The following is a 19,385-nucleotide window of genomic DNA, read 5'->3' on the forward strand; positions in this document are numbered from 1 at the left end:
CTCTCTTCCAACCCAAATTGTTAGGGTTAAGAGTAGGGAACCTCTGGCCCCCCAGATTTTGTTGAATTCTCAGGGATGGGCAGACTTCAAGATTGACTCTGTATTAGATCACTTAAGGTGCACCAATTACAGCTCAAAATTACAACAGAGCAAGAGTTGAGGGGCAAGATTCCTCTGAGGACAGGGTTCCCCAGGAGAGGATATTTTAAAATTAGAACTAAAGTTATCAAGTTATTCTACACTTCTGTTCCTAGGAACAGAAGTTCCATTCCTAGATTCTATTCAAGTGTTCTTTCTCAGCAGTGTAATTTATGAGGAGAAAGACAGAAGTTTTGAAATGGTTCCTATTAAGACAATTAGAAATCAATCCCCCTTGCCCACCTATGAGGAGTTACACAAGAATCTCTCAGGGAATCTTGAGCTGCTGTGGTGGGCTTCATACTTTTAATCCCCCTGCCTGCTTTTTTTCTTTGGCTGAGAAATGAGGAGCAGCTGGGATATTCCTCCCCCCTTCCCCACCCCCTTATGAAATGAAGCAGACTGACACTGATTAATTCCTTAATTTCTTTAATCAACCAGAAATTAATGACTCTTGCTCTTCCCTTATTCCCTGCAGATGGGAAAATTGCATGATGCTAAAGCAGATGAGATTAACCAGACAGTTACAAATGGGTTTGGGGTAAGGGCAAGGATATGAGGGGAGAGGGAGGGAGCCCTGCTGTTGGGGCCAAGCAAAGAGAGCAGAAGCAGTGTTGCATGGGAAAAAAGGGGTGGGGAGGAGAGAGATTGCAGGGCAAAATGTCTGATTCAAATGACTAAGTCATTACTTGGAATAACTGGGGTAAGCTACACCTACTCAACTACTCAAACAACCTTACTGTGCACACACCATGTAACTAAAGATACCTGAGCTCCTTTTGATAGCAGAGTTTCACATCTCATGAAAGTATTTCTACAACAGTGAGAGCTTAATTTTGGCGCACACATTCTCCAAGGTGCCCAGATTACTGTTTTTGCTCAAAACACTCCTCAAACCTGTAGTGATGGCAAGGTGTGAAGTGGAATTAAGTGGTGTGGGAGTCCCCCTGTTATGCAACTGAACCAGCCTCCAACTGGGAGAAAGTAGAAGGGATGGCCTTTGGTCTGAGATGCTGGGGTATAATGAGGGTAAGGACTAAGCATTGCCTTTTCACACCCACTTGAACCACTCCTGCGTTGTTGGAGAGGAGCTCGAAAGATGAAAATATACTAGCCATCATACAGGCCAACTCATCTTGGATAAATGGGGGTCTTTTCACAAAAGGTTGAGATACACCAAACAGAAGGAGGTCTATCAGGGGTCTACTTCCCCTGAGGTCTACTGTATCCATCAACATAAATGAATGCCCCAATATCTAAGTAAGAAGATCAAAAGAAAGCCATTGCGATTATTTCCAAGGGGCTTTGGCCCCCAGAAGCCAAAAGAGAAATGAAGACTCTAAAGGTCCACAGCAGCCCTGGTCTGTGATGTTCCAACAGATAATTGCATGGTACAGCTGAGGGGCAGGGTATGGGGAGAGATACCTCATGATCCTTTCTGACTGGAGAGGACTGGGGTTATATTTTTTCAATGGTCTCCCTACAACTTTGGAAAGATCTCTCCAGAAAAATATGTATGACTTCATTAAGACTGGTTTCTAAGCGAACTTTTAGAAATGAGAGTGGAAATGATAATAATATGGGCATTTTGATTCCAATCAATGCTCGGATGGTTTCTTAAACTTTCTTTTACAGGTAGTTGCTGGTGAGGTTAATGACCTAATTAATGGTTACAGCGTAATGAGCTATTCCATTAGTTATTTTCTATCATCTCTTGATGAGCTGAAAATCTTTTGGCCAACAGGCAGAGAAATAATATTGCAGAGGATACAAGGACAAACTGAGACCTTCTGATATCTGGAGCAGAAAAGTCAAATGGCACTTGTCCAAATGAGCTGTCAGCTTTCAGGAATCAGGCAAAAGCTCTGTCAAAACTTAACTGGTTGGTAAGACAGCTCCATTTTATTTATGCAAAGCTTATTGTAGCTCAGTGTCTAAGATCAGTCAGGAAGGTTTGTCTCCAAAATCCATTTGTTAAGTGGTCTCTGCAGCAAAGTTGCCTCCACACAGGAACATTCATTACCCATCAGATCCTGAATTGATGAAGCTTCCTTTATGGTCTGCTACTCATCTGACAGGGAGACTGAGCCCCTGGCTCTGGCACTCTTGTCCGTTTAAATCTGCAGAACTGTCCCAAGGTCCTCAATAATCAGCTTGTCTCTGAGCTGTGGAAGTTACTGAGAGCTTCAACAGGAGACGGAAGAGAACATTATTGTAACTAGGTACATGAGGGAGGGAGGGGGGCAGAAGAGAAGTGGTGGAGAAGGGTCTGTTTTTCTACACAACTTCCTCTCTTCAGCAGGCTTCCCCATCATCTTCATCTCTGGCACCTTCATTGTGAGTCCCTGTGAGGCCAGCATATCCTCCCATATAGTCCTTTCGGCCCCCACTGGGAGCTAAGGGCCCTGGTGGGCTTGGGGAGAAGTCTAGGGAGTCACTGACACTGAAGATATATTTATCCCATAGAAAACGCTCCAGGTCAGGGGCCAGCGCTGGTGAGCTGGGACCTCGGACGCTCCCCGTTGATGCTGTGTGTTTCTCAAAAATCTGCTGACGGTACTTGAACTCCAGAATAGTCTTGGTGTAAGTGTTGAGGGTCAGCACAGAGGCTGACATGCAGAGAGTGAAAGAGAGCCAAGCCAAGCTGTAGGGAAAGGTAAGCAAAAGAGGACAGGTCAAGACTTGAATCTCTTTGCCAGTGGAACACTGATCTCTTCTTCAATTGTCCACCATCAGTCCCAAACATTTATCCACCCACTCAGACACACTGCTTCATTTGTCTATAAAGCTACCTCATCTCCAGAATCTCAGTATTAAAGCCAGGATCAACATCTCTCTTATTATAAGTAAAAACAGCAGGGTTGGTCCTTAAATCTTAAATATGCTCAGTGCAGGGGTATCTGAGCCAGTCAAGATAACACCTGTGAGTGGGCAATTAAAGCCACACCCTTTTCTTATATGCAGCACATGCATAGCACATGGGAAAGGGGTGGGGATTCAATCATTCTGTCATGGCCACCATCTTGACTATTTTGAACCCTCTGCCACATAGATATCCACAGCTCAGTGTTTCAGATCCATTCTTCTTTTTCATGGCTGTCTTTTGCTAGTTTTACAACTAGGAAAACCAAGTGTCTTGGGATATTAGACAGCTTTCTATAAAATATCTCTTGAGATTCAACTTTTTATATTTGTTTTTCTTACCGATGCACATTTATGCTCTTTGTCTTACCATCCACTGTGTTATTGTCATAAAAAAGGAACAGACTATACATTTTGGTAGATCAAAATCTCATGCCCTTTATCACAGGAATTCACTATCAGCCACCTCTTTGATCATCTAATTATTCTTGGCCACCTCTGAATCTCTTCCTTCTCCCTTTTTCTACTCTTATCAAGTCCTCTCTTTTCTTCCATCTTGACTTGGTCCAAAGAATCACAAGACAAGGTGGCAAACTCTGAAGTGGAAAGTTCCTCCCAGTCCCACTCTCCCCAAAGCTGGCTACTCACCCAAAGGACCACCCGTAATACCACGTCTGGGGCCTCCAATCTTTTGGCCCCAGATTTACAGCCACCTGAAAGACAGTCATGTACATCATGTGGGCCACCATGCCCAGGAGACCTGTGGAGAAAAGGAGGTCAATAAGCCCACTCAGCCATTATTCTCCTACACCCTGGAAGTGCTCTCTATAGCAAACAGCCCAAGTGGGCAAGCATACACACCCACACACATACACATGCATGCTGTGGACAGATTCAACAAAATCTAAGGGTAAGGTTCACCCCAGTACATACTCCATAAAAGGGTATGTGTAGAGCGGGGAAGGAATGATGGGAATATATTAAGATTTTTCATTATTTAACTTAATCTTTTTTAAAATCCCCTGCTCATGACATCAGGTTGCTCTTTTAGAAATTGGCTGCTTTTAACATGTTGCTCACATGCTCTACTCTGGTTGTTTGGATTATCAAAAGGTAAAGTCAAGAGTTTTTGTTTTAAGACTAACTCCTGGTGACCCCATGAACATACCCATGTAGTTTTCCTGGAGTGATTTGCTATCATTCATGAAATATTAATATATTTAATATTAATATGGATATGACACCCCTTTTTTGGCTGAAAGTATAAACTGGGTCAACCTCATGTATAAATTGGGTCAAATGGGTAGCCCAATCTGCCTACTAGCTTCAAGATTTCACATTTTTGCCTATGACAATGAAACAGACCACCAATTTTCACACAGAAAATGGCAGTGGTTACTCTGGGTTATCCTATATAAATCTATCAAAGTATAAATCCTCTATCTATCTATCTATCTATCTATCTATCTATCTATCTATCTATCTATCGCTATCTCTCTATCTCTCTATCTCTCTATCTCTATCTATCTATCTATCTATCTATCTATCTATCTATCTATCTATCTATCAATCATCTATCATCTATTTTCCGCATCTCAGTTGCTTTCCAATTGGAAAATAAGATCTAACTAACTAGGCCTTCCTCAATTGTTGATGGGACAGGGCAACCTATGTGTGGGGTTGGATGTCAAGACCGTAGATGTGCCAGGACTGCAAAATTCCAGAGTTCTCAATCAGCCTCTGGGAAGGCTGGGTTGGGCAATGAGACCAGCAATATCTAAAGGAGCTAAGATAGTGGTGCATAACTAGACTCAGCCAAGGAGGCCCCTGGCTTCTGAGTTGCATGCCAGGGTTCCTTGAGCAACAAAATGTTGCCTGTGTCAGGATAAAAAAGCTGGCACAAGCTTGATAAAAACCAGACATGATTTCAGTGACTTCAAATGTAATTAAATACATTGGATTGCCATATTTTTCATGATTTCTCTCTTTTATCCTATTGTCGCTATAAATTCAGTGGGAAGCTTCGGCAGGAGGATCCAATGCTTAGAGGTGCCGCCTGCACCCCACAGCCTGGGCTAGGATAAATCAAGGCAGGCAGACTTCAGACTTGATAGTCTAAACTGTTTGGGCTGTTTTGCTTGAACCTCTAGATCAGTGTTTCCTAACTTTGGACCCTTCCAAACATGCAGATTTCAATTCCCAGGATTCCCTACTCAGCATGGCCACATTGCTTAGAATTCTGGGAGTTGAATTCTACCCATTTGAAAATGACCAAGGTTGGGAAACCCTGCTCTACATCAACACCACCTTTGTAGGGGCTCTAAGATGTTTCTGGAGAAGGCAAGTGGAGATACCTGACAGAACAGTAATCACAGCTGCAAAAGCATTGATCTTGAGACCATCAATGAAGTTGGCATAGTAGACAGCATCTAAACACATCAGCAAGAATCCAATACTCAACAGGATGATATAAAGAAATTCTGAAGCAACGGAGAGCCACAGCACCCCTGCAAAAAAAAGAAAGGAAGTGGGGTTGTGGGGAAGAAGGAGGCGAAGCTGCTTTGGCACCAGGAAAGGAGATGATTGCACCCATTAAATTATTCTGTTACTCCAAGAGACCGCCAGAAGCTTTCTTACTGCCAGTCCTTATAAGATTCAAAAGCTCAGTTGGGGAAGAGGAATGACACAACCAAGTGATTTGGACTGGCCCTGCAGGGCGGGAAAGAAGACTTTTGTGACAATGTCTTGTGACAAAGAGACAATTCCGTCCCTTTGAGAAGACCACCCTGGATGAGCTAAAACTTTGTCTCAGAAAAATAGCTTTACAGTACTTACAGAGTTGCTTCCCACTCATTTTGCACTTGTTTGAGTCGACCTGTTTTGCCATCCAAATTCTCACCTTTTTCTGACTCTGGAGGCAGCTCAATGAAACTCCGACACTTCTCCTCTGGCGTGGGGGGAACAGTGAAAGAACACAATGACAGTTTAGTCAAAGCTGATGCCGAACATGACAATGACTTCATGCCAACATTTGTTATTCCTGCCCTCCCCAGCCCCCAGGAAAAGGGGATGTTTCCATTTCTGCTGACTAGTCAAACGTAGTGGTTTCTGAAGTGGTAGGTAGATCTGAGCTGACCTGAACAAGAAAGTGCACCAGGTTGAGAAAACAAAGAAATACAGCAAATGACCAAAGAAAGGAGTCCAAATACTGTTATTTCTCATCTGCAATATTCCTCACCTTCGCCAATCAAAAGCCCTCCAAATACATTGGACTGTGACTCCCAGAATCCCTACCCAGCAAAGTCAAGCTGGAGGGTCTGGAAGTTGAAGTTCTGGAGGGCAACTGGGTTGAGGAAGAGTTAAACCACGACTTTTAAAGTTATTTGGAAGTTTAAATCTCTCCATTTCTCTGACTGCACTCTAAATTCTGAGTGTACTCTGATTCACACATGTCTGGTAACCTTGTCCAGTTGCTGGCCCCGCTTATAATTATTGGGAGATTGTGGTGCTGTCTACATTTTTCACAATGCCCTGAAGGAAACTACATTGGGAGCTGTGCTGAGAAGTCAAGCTAGTGAGTAAACCCAGCTTCTGACATTGCTCAAAGACTTCTGTTCCTTTCCAAGGAATTCCCCAATAAAGTAGAGGTCAGGGTCTAGTTCCTCCCTTAAAACTGGATTTGACTTTGGCTACTGTCAGAGATTCTGAACATGCTTATTCACAGCTAATTTAACTACAGTTTAATCAACTAAGTTTTCTGAGTGTCTACAACACAGTGAGCCATGAAACTGCCAGGTTTATTCAACATGCTAGGGTAAAATGTTATTGGCTAGTTGTGGTTCAGTGTGCTATGCAAACACAGCCTCTCTCTTCCAAACTATGTAGTTATTTTGTGTAAATTAAACAAAGGATATAGAGATTCTGTGGTACTTTAGAAGTTATTTTTGCATTGAATGAGGTTTTCAGAAATTGTACTTCAGCAATATCCAAATGGGAGCACAATTTTCCCATTCCTACTTTAGAATGATTTTGAAGGAAAGCCCTAGATTTGGGGGATGGGGAATGGAGGGAGTGAAAGAGGATGATACTTTGGTACAGAGCCTTTCATGTCATGCATCTAACAGACAACCTCTTTTTTCTGTTTGTCCTCATGTGAGATGGTATAATGGGATGTGAGAATACCCTTGAGGAACAGGAGGAAGAGCCACAGCCAAAGCAATGGTCAGATAAGGGAAATCTGAGTCCAAAGCAGGAATGTAATTTGAGAAAGCACCTTAGACTTGACCCTCCCTAGTTCTCTTTAGGATAAAGGCAGGGAGAGGGGAGGCACATTCAGAGTTGCAAGATTCTGTTACTGTAACCTGATAACAAAAGTAGTTTTCGTATTCATGACTTTAGTGTTCACGTCTGGTCTACCTCGAAGGGCTGACAGATGGCTCTTTTCCCCCTTATCACAACACAAGTTTTGCTGTGGATGCAATCTGACACACTTCACGAGCCATTCTGTTCAGAGCACAGGCAGGTGACCCCTTGGGGTTGGAATCAGCTCAGCACCTCTTGGCCACTTAAGCTGATACAGACATGTCACTTCCCCTCTGGTCCTTGGACACTGTGTTCCAAGGTGTTTCTAATTTGGACAATATTAGCATCTGTTTCTTTCCACTTGGAAAGATGGATCAGCCTGAACCACCGTTATCCAGTATTGGTGGCCAGGGTGCATCCACTAATCACTGACTTTAACTCACCCCACATTAAAACAGTGAGAACAACATCTCCTAAGGAGGCAGAATAAGGACTGGCAATGCGGAGAACACAATTCATGCTGGCATCCTTTTCTCCCCAGCTCACAGACTTGAGGAAAGCACTTTTTATCACAGCTGCCTGGCTGTGCTCTGAGGTAGAGGAGGGAGAGATCAGATGCCTTGGAACATGCCAAAATTTACAAAAGTACAAAAAGTCTTGCAGAGGGGGACAGGCTCAGGGTGAAAAAAAACACCTCCAATTTTCACACGCAGGATGAAGCGTGCTGAGGGCCAAGGTGACATCTTTCCCTGTCTTGTTCAGAGAAGAAACCACAGTACCCTGATTCCAGCGACACACTGAACAAATCCTGGATGTAGCCAATTAGAGTTTTATAATTATATATTGCATTTATTCCATCCTCCCTCCAAAAAGCTCAGGTTGTCTTACAAGTTTCTCCCCACTTCCCATTTTATATTCCAACAATCCTTGGAGGTTATCAGATTGAGAAAGAATAACCTTGTGAGATAAGTTGGCTCAAAGGTCTCGCCAGGGTTTCTGAGGATATGAAAACTAAGATTTCACTTTCTACTCTGCCATTCATTATCACTCATTATTAAGAATGCCATTATTGCTGGTTATACTGCATCACTCAGGATAGGATAGGTCTCTGTCACCAGTAATTTATAAAGGGGATCACAGAAAAAGGAAAGGAGAAAGAGGTAAGAAGGTATGGGTGGGAAAAAGCTTTGTGCTTCTACTTGTTTGTTGGCCCTTCTTATAAACATCTGCTTGTTAAGGTCCTTTATGGCCCCTTGAGGTTCTCCACTACATGATCTCCATTGCTATCTAGCCAATTCTCTTCCCCCACTTCCTTCTTAGAAGCTCACTGCATGAAGACATGAATGTCATGAATTACAAATATAATCATGGAATCAACTGCCCAGAGATGTGGCCCTCTTTAATACCTCCATGATGTTCTTCACATGACAGCCAGAAACCCGTGTGGAAATACTGAAAAGCATACTTGTCTTCACCCGTTTCCCAGATGTACTGGACTGTGTGGGGGTTCACGGTCACATTCCCATCCATAGTCTCGTTGCTGTTGATGGGCACACAGTTCCCCTTCTTGACCACTGAAAGGCAAGGTGATTTCACCACTTTGTGGGTCCCTTCACACCAATAGCTGGTGCTGAAAGCTGACACAGAAAAGCAGAGGGCAAGACAGTTGAGACCCAAGGAAAGCATTGAGCGAACTCTTCGGCTTAACTGAATCATCGTCACAATTTCCCAAGAGCTTCAGAGAACAGACAAGGTTGCTTCTTGAAATCAAACCCAACTGTTCAAGTCGCCCTAAGTAGCAGATCAGTCTGGCATCTTCTTGATTTAGTGAATAATTCTGCCCAAAGTTCTGGTGGCAAAGAATAAGAAAATTGCTTCTCCAATTTTCATGAGTCTCTCATTTTTATTACCAAAGAGTGGGCTATGCCCAACAAAGCAATCATCCTAAAGAGAAAGAAGCATATAAAAACTTGAAGTTAGATCTGATTACTCAAGGATGTAAGGAGCAGGAGCCAAAGTTTTCCAGTGAACAAGTGGGATTTAGGATCAGAGGGAAAATGTGGTTTGCACTTACATTCCCAGGGGCCGGGGGGGGGGGGGTAAATGAGGTTGAATGATCAAATAAAGGGATTGGTGCCATCAATCCTAGATGTTCCCCATGACAGCTCCTAATGTGACAGAGCAAAGATACCAATCCTTCACTCCTTAATAGATTTTTGGGTATGTATGTGTCTGTGGTAAAAAAGATGGGATGGATAATGGAGGGAAATGGGTTATAAATGGAAGGTGACAAAATTCTGTGCTTGGCAGAAAAAAAGCCTCATATAGCTTCTCTATGTTATGACTCAAGGTTTGTGGATATCATCAGCAAGATAGATGGTGTGTGCTGAATACTTTAAAAAGATTTTTTAAAGATTTTCTTTTTTTATCTTCCTCTTGACTAACCTTTTCTTCCTATTTACTCCTCCATTAATAAGAACAAAATCTTTCAATCTTGTTAAAAAGCAGAGACAACTTGCCTGTCTTCCTAATTAAAATCCTAAATCCTTTCTAACACTGAAAGGCCATCAATGAATTTAAAGCCAATGCTAAAAGTCTTTCAGCATGTCAAAGAATGTACACATCATTTCGGACGCTTTTCATCTATTTTCTGTAACTAGCAAAGCCTCTTTTGAAGAGCTGAGGAAGCTCTCCCAATTACTGTCATCTTTTTCCAACCTTCCACCACCACCTTCTGCCACCAATACAGTTGTGAAGGGTTGAAATTGTTTTAAAGAGTGAAAAATCTCCCTCTTAGATTTCAGAGATGAGCTTACTGGATGGTGGCACTGTCTTACAGTCCATAGGACTGCAATGTTTATCTTCTGCTATTACAAAAGGTCCTAGAAACTTCCAGGGGCCTTACCTGACTCTAAAATCCTATCATGGAGAGCCCTGGTCAACAGCTAACACTCTTCAAGGTGGATGACTGGCAACTCTTCCATGTCAATGCATCTCACACCACATCCCTTTTTCATCTCTAGAGTAGCAGTATGGGAACTAGGCAAGCACTAAAGTGATACCAGATATTGGTGGGAACCCAAGACTCTAAAAAAACTCCAACTCATAAGACTTAGCTTCCTAAGCACCCCACAGTTTATTGTGCCTTATGGTGAAGAAGCCAAACTTAGGTTACTAGGAACTTCTGCTCATTTCAAAAACCTCCCCCCACTTTCTGAAATCTCCCACAACTTGCTTTCCAGCAACTCTGTTGTGCCCATGAGGCTTACTAATTCTATTCAAGACTGGATCTTTGGATGCAGCCTGTCTGAACCAAGTGAGTTTCTTGGCCCCTGAACCCACAAAGCTGCCTCTCTTTCGGATGAAACAGGTTACAAGATGCCTTGTTGATCCTACTTTAAGAATGATTTCTCAGTCCACTTCCTCTCCAGAATGAAGCAATTGTCTTTCTCAAACCCATAGCAGCTCCCTTAAAAAAAAAGAAAAAAAGAATGGCTATTCTCTCCCCCAAGGTTGCAAACTCTTCTTCTTCTTCTTCTAATTATTCATCACAATTACGAGCCATAAGCATGCAGCGTGCTGTGTCAAATCTTTGGAGTTCTGCCAGTTTAAACTGTTGCCCAGAAGGAATGTCAAAAATCCAGCGTTCGTGCTGAAGAATAACGGAAACAAATGCAGAGAAAATCTGTATCTGAAGGAGTGGTACACTGTCAGAAAGATCCAGCAGTTCACAACCCAAAAAAGAAGCAATTTGTACCAAGTGGATCAGGCCCTTTGTCACTTGGGGAGCTGAAAGACTGGATTGCAAAGAGTCCAAAATATCATCCATTAACAACAGCTAACAATGCCACTTGAACTATCAGTCACAAATATCCCCATTAGAAGAAAATACTGGATGCTCAAAATTCAGGAAATGTTGACTCCCTTTCCTTCGTTGCCTAACAGATCCAACAGAAGGCTGCTTAAGAAGTGATCACAAACATAAGTGTCATGGGTATTATTCGAGATCCCTCGGTTTTGCTGATGGATGAAGACCAATCCTGGAACATTTGACCAAATCACTCCTGGACCATCACTCAAACAGTGGACTGAAGGTCTATCTCCTTAAAAAAAAAAAAAAAAAGTAGTTAGCTGATGCTAATACACAAGATGCAAGGATCTTCAGCAGAGAGACAGATGCAAAGAGCAACTCCCAGGAGTTCACCCTGCACCTTGTAAAAAGCGTTTCTCGGTCGCTGCACAGTAGGAATAATCTCTCTACACCGGCTGGGCTGACTGGAGACATAAGCAGGGTGATAAATGAGCAGGCGGTGAAGAGCTACGGCACCCTCCAGTGCGACACAGTCCCCGGGGGACAGGAATCAGGCAGAGAAGTGGAGCAGCAGCTGATTAAAAGAAAAAAACAACCCTTCATTAGTGCCAAGGGGGTACTGGTGCCAAGTTTGAGGGATTAGCATCTAATAAAGGACAGAGGAAGGAAAGACAGAGCGTCACAGAGCTCTTTTTCTTCCGCTTTCAATCAGCCGGCTCCTTGAAAAGGATGGAAAATGGGACGCCGAGATGAGGGAGCAGCTGGGTCAAAGGTGTTGGAGTGGACCAAAGGAGGGAGAGAAGATGGCAGGGAAGGAGAAGGAATGGAGGGAAGAGAGAAGGAGGAAAAGAATGGGGACCAGTGGATAGGATCAAGGTCATGGGAGACAGATTAGCAGAAGACCCACCAGTGAACTGGGCTGATCAGTGACACAGAGGGATTATTATTTCACAAGGGAAAGATTTCCAAAAAAACAGCATTTGGAGGCGGAAAACATTATTATAGTCTGATGTTCAGATTTACAGCAAATTTACACAAGCATGATTGCCATTTGTATTTTTCCTTTTGACTGTCATTTTCCCACATCAGAAACATCAGCTCTTGTTTAGAGTGGAGGCAAGCCTGAGTGTATAGGAAGGCAGGTCAATATGGAGAATGAATACTGGGACAGAGTAGGGAATATTTGTCTTACAGCTCAAGAGTTGGGAGGATAGATCAGTATATAAACAAGAATGGATAGACTGGCCAATATATCAGTCTAAAAACCGATATATTAATTTATGATTCTCCCCAGTACACTTTTTTTTTTTTTTACTCTATGGGTAGGCATCACTGTCCAGCCAATTCTGGGCCTCCCCTGCATTATATTTAGTCTTTACCTTTGGGTCCTGGGTCTCTTGGGATTATCATCCAGCTGGCAATAAAGAGATTGTTTCTGTGTGTCCTATTTTCATTAAGACCAACATGTTAGGAAATCAAATCACTTTCACCAAAGCTGGCACAGACTTAAACACAGCAAAGTAATCAGAGCAGAGAAGATCTAATCGGGTGGGCTGGCAGCCAGAATGCTAGGCTTCTAAAGAAGAAGAAACAGTCATGATGCAGGTTAACTGGATTACAGTTGGAAAATGGGAAACTCACAGGCATTGCAGGGTACATTTATCACAGGAACAGTCCATCTTAGGGCCCCAAGGCTGCATTCGGCTCCTGAACATTTTTATAACTCCAGGAGCTGCCTCTGACACCATTGCCAAGACTTGGTGGCATAGATTCTTGCCATTTTGGGGTGGGAAACATGCACACAAAATTAATACAAGCTGCAAAATAGACTTAACGTAATGTATAAAACCAAGACAACTTATCCACCCCACCAAATTCCCTCCCAAAATCCAAGTAAAGAAAAATCAGAACTCAGTTTGCTTTCAGCACCCCACAAAATGTTAAGGATACCCCACATCCATCCTCAAAATATTTCCCATCCCCAAGTTCAGGCTGCAAGGTAATCAAAGGCATCTCCACAATTTGCTTTCTAGTGGGGGTTTAGGAACTGGTCACGGCCACCGCGGCAGCCGTGCTGTACCTGGACAAATTGTCCCCCATGGCAGCCATTTGAGGAGAATGCCCACAACACACTTTCAACATTCGGAGTATTCTACCCCAACCCAAAGCTGGGGGGCTGTGGGCTGATGGATCTCAGTATTTTAATTAAAAATCAAAATCTAAGTGCTCCATGTAACACATGATCTGCCCATCCTTAAGTCCCACTGAAACCAACTGGATTCAAGCTGCAGTACTGGAAGAGATTTATCTAGCCTAATCCCCTGATAATTAGCTAAATACCTTTAATGAAGGAGAACTCACAACTTATAAAGAGAGTCATACTGTAAGGAAGCTCTACCTAATGTTTAAGGTAAGGGCCTTACCCCACTGTTGAATTAAAGTGTCTCTAACCATCATTGGGTTGGCAGAACACCACTAGGGTGAAAATAGTTACTTTAATGACTGATCCATATTCTGCTCCTGCTGCCTCTATGGTGACTTGCTGCTGAATGACACTGTCCTCATTTTGCATGTGCAACACGTAGTAAGCAAAGGGATTGGCTGATTCCTCCAGCTTTGCCACCCTTCCTGTTCTGCATGTCACCCGCTAGTAACACAAAAATCTTCCAATCACAGGAATGTTGTACGGCAGGAATGGGGCGGGTCCAATCCATTCCATCACAAACTGAGGTGAATAAAGTAATAATAATAAAAAAAGAGGTTGGACTCACAAAAGGAGCTGAATTAAGACCAGCACTTTTATGTAGGATTTCACTCCCCTTCCTCTTCTTTCCTTAGACATCCAGTGGAGTTTGCATGTGAACTTCTGCCAGACATCCTATCAATTTTTCCCTCTACTGTAGGTGACACTGCAGCAAATACTGATTTCCAGATTCCTCCTGCTTTGTATTTAGGAGAAGGGAAGGGAGAAGGAATTGGTTCTGTAATTTCTCCTCCTTTGCTTTTTCAGCCTTGTGGTAAGGCTTATAAACAGTTATAGAATTGTGGCTTAGCAATCTAATGCTATTGCGCCATTCAGATAGATCACTGGTACATTAGAATAGCAAGAGATCCCTTCATGTAATCTTGTTTCAGTTGTTTCATTCTGTCTGTACTTCGTCATAAATGCATAATTAATAAAACTCCCAACGATTACTCTTTAGGGCAGTGTTTCTCAACCTTGGCAACTTTAAGATGTGTGGACTTCAACTCCCAGAATTTCCCAGCCATGCTGGGGGGGAATTCTGGGAAATTCTGGGAGTTGAAGTCCACACATCTTAAAGTTGCCAAGGTTGAGAAACACTGCTTTAGGAGAACAAGATCAGAATGGTGCCAGATGATCCTGCAAGGGGATAGAGGAGAAGAGGCAAGGCCACATCAGTCTCAAATGGCCAGTAGGTGCCATTCTGATGTTCCTACCTATAACTAGTCACCTAATTTTGCCTTCAGATAACAGGTAGCAAAGCATAACAGGGTGTACACACCTTGAGGCTGTCATTAACACTGGTATAGCTTAGGATGACTTAGGCCTATCTTAAGGGGCTGGGGATGAGATGAAGGCAACGTCATGGGGATATGTCAGAAAAGAGAAGTTACCAGACCATGCTGTAGTCAGGTGCAAACAGGGGCAGGCCCCTAAATCTCTTTTTCTGTAATCTAAATGCAGCAGCAGCACGTCCTGCCCTCAGGAACAATATAGCTCAAATTTGTTCCATCATCTACACAACAACCCTTCATATATTTGAAGATGGCTTTCATGAGGCCTCTTCTCCAGGCTGAACATACCCAAGTTCATATCAAAAGCAAATGAAGACCGACGTGGTCTACAAGAATGTCCATAGCCAGGGTTCAAAAAAGTCAACATGGTGCCACAACGGTGTGACTGCCCCCTTTTTTACATGTTAATGCATGCTCAAAGTACATTAAAAAGGGGCAGGGTTTCAAGGATGCAGTTGTAATTGTCATCACGACTTTTCACACACACACAAACACCTCTGGTTGTCAGGAGTTTTCCATCTCCATATTATGCAAACTCACAGTTACAAAGATGCCTGCAGGAAATCAAGTTCTCTGCAGCATAGGAGATGGACAACAAAGCAGAAAAGGAGACAGTGAGAAGAAAGACCTGCAGTGCATGTTTTCTGACTTCATATCGATCAACCTTCTCTTCTGCTCTGGCTCTCTTGAGGACAACCTACCCTCAGATCTGAGTGTGTTGGAAGCCTTTGTCTGGTGTGCAAAGGCATGCTGTTTTGGGGACATGGCTGTACAACGGGATGGAAAAAGAAGCCACATTGGACAACCCAGATTGCTGCAGCCACCTCTTTTTTTATTATTATTTTTTGGATGGCACAGTTAAGAATGATCACTTGGAACAGGCAAAGAAGATTGCAGGCTGCACACTTATTTGTCTGTCCGCAAGCATGTTTGCACTGGGGAGCAAGAAATCAAGTAGAGAAGAATTTCTATATTTGCTGCTGAGATGCAGTTGTCTCTGGGATAACATGACTCTGCATTTTGGCAGCTTAGGAGCCACACTCAGTATCTTGGGGAAAGGCAAGGCCTGGGCAAAGTGGACTTTAGTTAGAGAGTTGCTCATTATCTATAGTGTATAAATAAGAGTAAAAACAGAGTAAAGAGTCAGAAATTTACCCACTTTGAAACAAATTAGAAGATGACAGTAATTTTTGTCTGAGATGTTTAACACCATGCTGTCTGATTTCTTGGTATTGAAACAGGCCGAAGTGGAAATCTGCTTTTAGGCTAAAGCAACCTAAAACCAGAAAGCAAATTAAGAGAGAAAAACTTGAGCTCACAATTCCATGTCAAGAGTATAACAGCTGATGAGTCATGAGTGTGCTGTGTGGAAGGAAGAGTACCTAAGTTGGAAGAAAGGAGCAACCTAGTCATTCGTATGAACAATACTATCAGGGTAAAGAAGTCACTTAGAGCAGTGTTCCTCAATCTTGACCACTTGAAGATGTGTGGACTTCAACTCCCAGAATTCCCCAGCCAGCATGGCTGGCTGGGGAATTCTGGGAGTTGAAGTCCACACATCTTCAAGTGGCCAACGTTGAGGAACCCTGACTTAGAGGGCAGGGTAGAAATTTGGAGGCAGACCTTGGAAATGTCCAAGCTCCTTTTGTAGAAACTAAAGATGATTGCATATACAGACCAATGTCCAAAGCAGAGAGTGTCTTTCAACCCATCGTTTTTGGCCGTAACGGATGTGACACCAAGAAGTCATGAGGAGGGCTGAAGATGGCAGGGAGCATTAGCATTTCACTGATGGACAACTGAGGAGCAAGGCACATCTTCATGGCGATGACCAGCTGTGGAATTGGAACTCAAGAGGAAAGATGCCTCTGAAAGAAAACCATCCTGTGGGTAGAAATGCCAGTAGAATCTTCTACTTCATGGCACTTCCTCATCCCTCTTATGATGACTTTGAGGATTATGTGCAGAAGAAGGCTTTGGAATGGAGGCTCTGGAACAAACTGGAGGCTTTGGAACAGAATCAGGGCTCTGGTTACAGTTGGCATAATTCTCATGCACTGTTATCTGCATATCCAAATTCTGTGGATGGAGTTACCTTTCTTGTTACTTGGTGATAAATCACATTTGTTACAAAATGTACCCAATGTAAATCACTTCCAACTCATATTAATTCTCTGTATACTTTGTTTCTTTCTTAAGAATCAGATCCACATTTTCTTTCATTGGTATTGTTGTTTTTAATATTTTTGAAAGCATAACAAACTATCTAAAAATATAAATATATTAATTCATTAGAGAATTCAAACAAGGAATGGAAAATCTACTTTGCCAACATTTCAAGAAAATGCTCTGACCTTGAAAAAATAGACTTTATATTTTTTCAAAAATGATTCTGACTTATGAGCACTTTTGAACATTTTAATTGGCTTGGGCTAAGTCATTATGTTACCAAGCCAAATATAATTATAGTACAAAAGCTTTACTGTATCCAGGTTAGTTTAAATAGCAAAATGTCCATTTTCTTGATGTTCTGTTATAGTATATCATGAATCCTAGCTATATACAGCCACTCGGTTACTAATAACTTAAAAAGAAGAATGTCTAGTTCTAAATATAATCAGTATTTTAATATCACCTTTCAAGGTGAATTGCAAAAAGGATGAAACAACTAAAATGTGGAAATGTATATTCAATACACAATTATCTAAGATATATAGTAGGAATGCCTTTGTGCACAGTGAATTACCTACTTACTTACTGAGCAAAATCAGTGCATACAGATATACTAATTCTCACCAACTATTAAAATTCGGTGTCAAGTCATCCAAATTCTACAAAAATATCTAAGCATATGCATGTAAATCAAATAGATTTACATACAATTTTCCTCACTTAGTATTTATTTTTCATCTGTCAAGAATCTGAAAAAGGCATTATTTTTCTGCATAGTAAACATTGTTCTATTTGAAGAAGCATTATTTTGGATGCTAGTGGACAATATACTTTTGCTTGTCACAAACAGTGTATTTGATACTAGAAGTCTAGCCTCCTGATCCACTAGAGATCCAGCCTCTTCTGCTTCTCATGTTCCTGATTCAGATCTTTCTGTGAACTTACAGTCCATGAAAGCTAATAGCATTATAAACAGTAATATAAAAAGCTAATAGGAGTATAATGTCTTAGACATTAAGGTTCCACAGGACTCCTTTAAACTCATCTCTGCACCCATCAGGACTAGAAATTTGCTGCGTACAGAGCTAATGGAAGGTTCCTACGAGTCTTGTCTAAACAAATAGAGACAAAAGAGGAAAGATGAAATATAAAGGAGAACTATTAGTGCTGCTATGAGAGGAGAACTGCAAACCAGATTATGAGTTTTACTCTGCAATTAGCTTCATAAGAACAGCCTGAGTTGACTTGGGGCTTCTGTGAGGTCCTGGACCTTGCCCTGATGGCGCCTGATTTTAGTCCTCACTTCCTCCTCAGCATTTCAGTTGCCTTTTTTGCAGCAAAACGGGTGCTCTCCCATCACTGAGAAGACCAGCAATGGCCTGAGTATCTGCCGTCTGCACTAGACCACTTAATCCACTTCACATTGAGTGACAGGAGATAGTCAACGTAACATCACTTTCTTTCCCAATCAATCAACCCACCAAAGCAACCAATTATGTATTAATTATTTCTATCTCCCTGACACAAATTCTCAAAAATTACACATACATAAGCTAAATCTGAAGGCTAATGGAAACCTGAGAGAAAGAACTATTGGGCCAAACTCTCCTTTGCCGTTCCTTTTCTCTGTGAAAAAGGCTTCCGTTTTGCTCCTTGACTTTCAGGATGCTTGAGAATTTCTTTAGATCTCTCCAAATGAGGTTTTTGAACTCACTTTATTATTGGAGGTGGCCGAAGATGGTACTGCTGGTGGTGTTTTCAGTTACGCCTCTTTTCATCACTCTGCAGCCTTTCCCGCTTTCAAAATATGCAATGGGAGAAATGCCCTCGTAAGGGCTTCCCTTGGGAGTTGTTTCCTCAGCCATCTCCCAAGCAAGTAAAAGCAAGAGAGCTGCTCTTTCTGTGAGAAATTAGTCAAAATGATCTTCTTTGGCTTTCATGGAAAGCGAATTCTTTTGTCAGACTGAATGCTGAGGAAACCGAGGAATACTCTGAGGAATAGCCTGCTCTTCAGCGCATCCCATAACAAGCCCCTGCATTATTCAGGAAGAGTCTTCCACCTGGAGTGAATTCTCCAGTCAGCTGCCATCCAAGACACTGTAGTTGGTGAGTCCAGGGATTAAATGTGGTGTGTTCTGCAGGCAACTAATCCCTCTCAAATACCTGGCCTACTAAGATCCTCTAGACCTGGTGGACTACAACTCCCAACATTCTGTTGGCCATGCTGGGTGGGACTTCAAAGAGTTGAGATCTAACCCAGCTGGAAGGCATCAAGTTGGGGAAAGCCGGCTGAGATCTTTCCACCCTTCACACAAAGCCTGCACAAACATTGCCTAGAAAGGCCACTTGGCTAGAGAAATAAAACCAATGGGTTCATTTTATGAAAGGAAACAGAGGAAGTAAATGGGGGGGGGGGGGGGGAAGGTGGACAGGACTTTCCTGTTGAAACCTATTATGAGCAGGTAGCTACATTAATTGGTCTTATCAAAAATAGCAACGAGTCCCACAGCCACCAAACAGGTTTATAATTAGGTTGTTTATTACTAATTGATTTCTTATATTA

At 42.3% G+C, this 19,385-nt stretch overlaps 1 protein-coding gene across 1 annotated transcript; it reads right to left on the reverse strand.

Moving 5' to 3' along the window:
- Nucleotides 1-2,433: 2,433 nt before the first annotated feature.
- Nucleotides 2,434-9,018, reverse strand: LOC103058370 (germ cell-specific gene 1-like protein). The gene is made up of 5 exons (XM_007426849.1): nucleotides 8,709-9,018; nucleotides 5,900-5,947; nucleotides 5,355-5,507; nucleotides 3,649-3,760; nucleotides 2,434-2,782 (listed from the first exon to the last, which is right to left on the reverse strand). Exons 1-5 carry the CDS (start codon nucleotides 9,016-9,018, stop codon nucleotides 2,434-2,436), a joined length of 972 nt encoding a protein of 323 aa, XP_007426911.1.
- Nucleotides 9,019-19,385: the final 10,367 nt, after the last annotated feature.

Source organism: Python bivittatus, unplaced genomic scaffold (assembly GCF_059951505.1).
Source record: "Python bivittatus isolate LINGU-HERP-01145 unplaced genomic scaffold, Pbiv_v1 ctg000440_np1212, whole genome shotgun sequence".
NCBI lineage: Eukaryota > Metazoa > Chordata > Lepidosauria > Squamata > Pythonidae > Python > Python bivittatus.

Excerpts from the sequence above, each read along its gene's own strand:
- LOC103058370 (XM_007426849.1), bottom strand. The coding sequence starts at position 9,018 with ATGATTCAGTTAAGCCGAAGAGTTCGCTCAATGCTTTCCTTGGGTCTC. Across the intron at positions 5,948-8,708 it reads ATGTGAAGAACATCATGGAG|AGGAGAAGTGTCGGAGTTTC; the intron begins GTATTAAAGAGG and ends CCCCCACGCCAG. Across the intron at positions 3,761-5,354 it reads TGTGATTACTGTTCTGTCAG|GTCTCCTGGGCATGGTGGCC; the intron begins GTATCTCCACTT and ends TTTTCTCCACAG.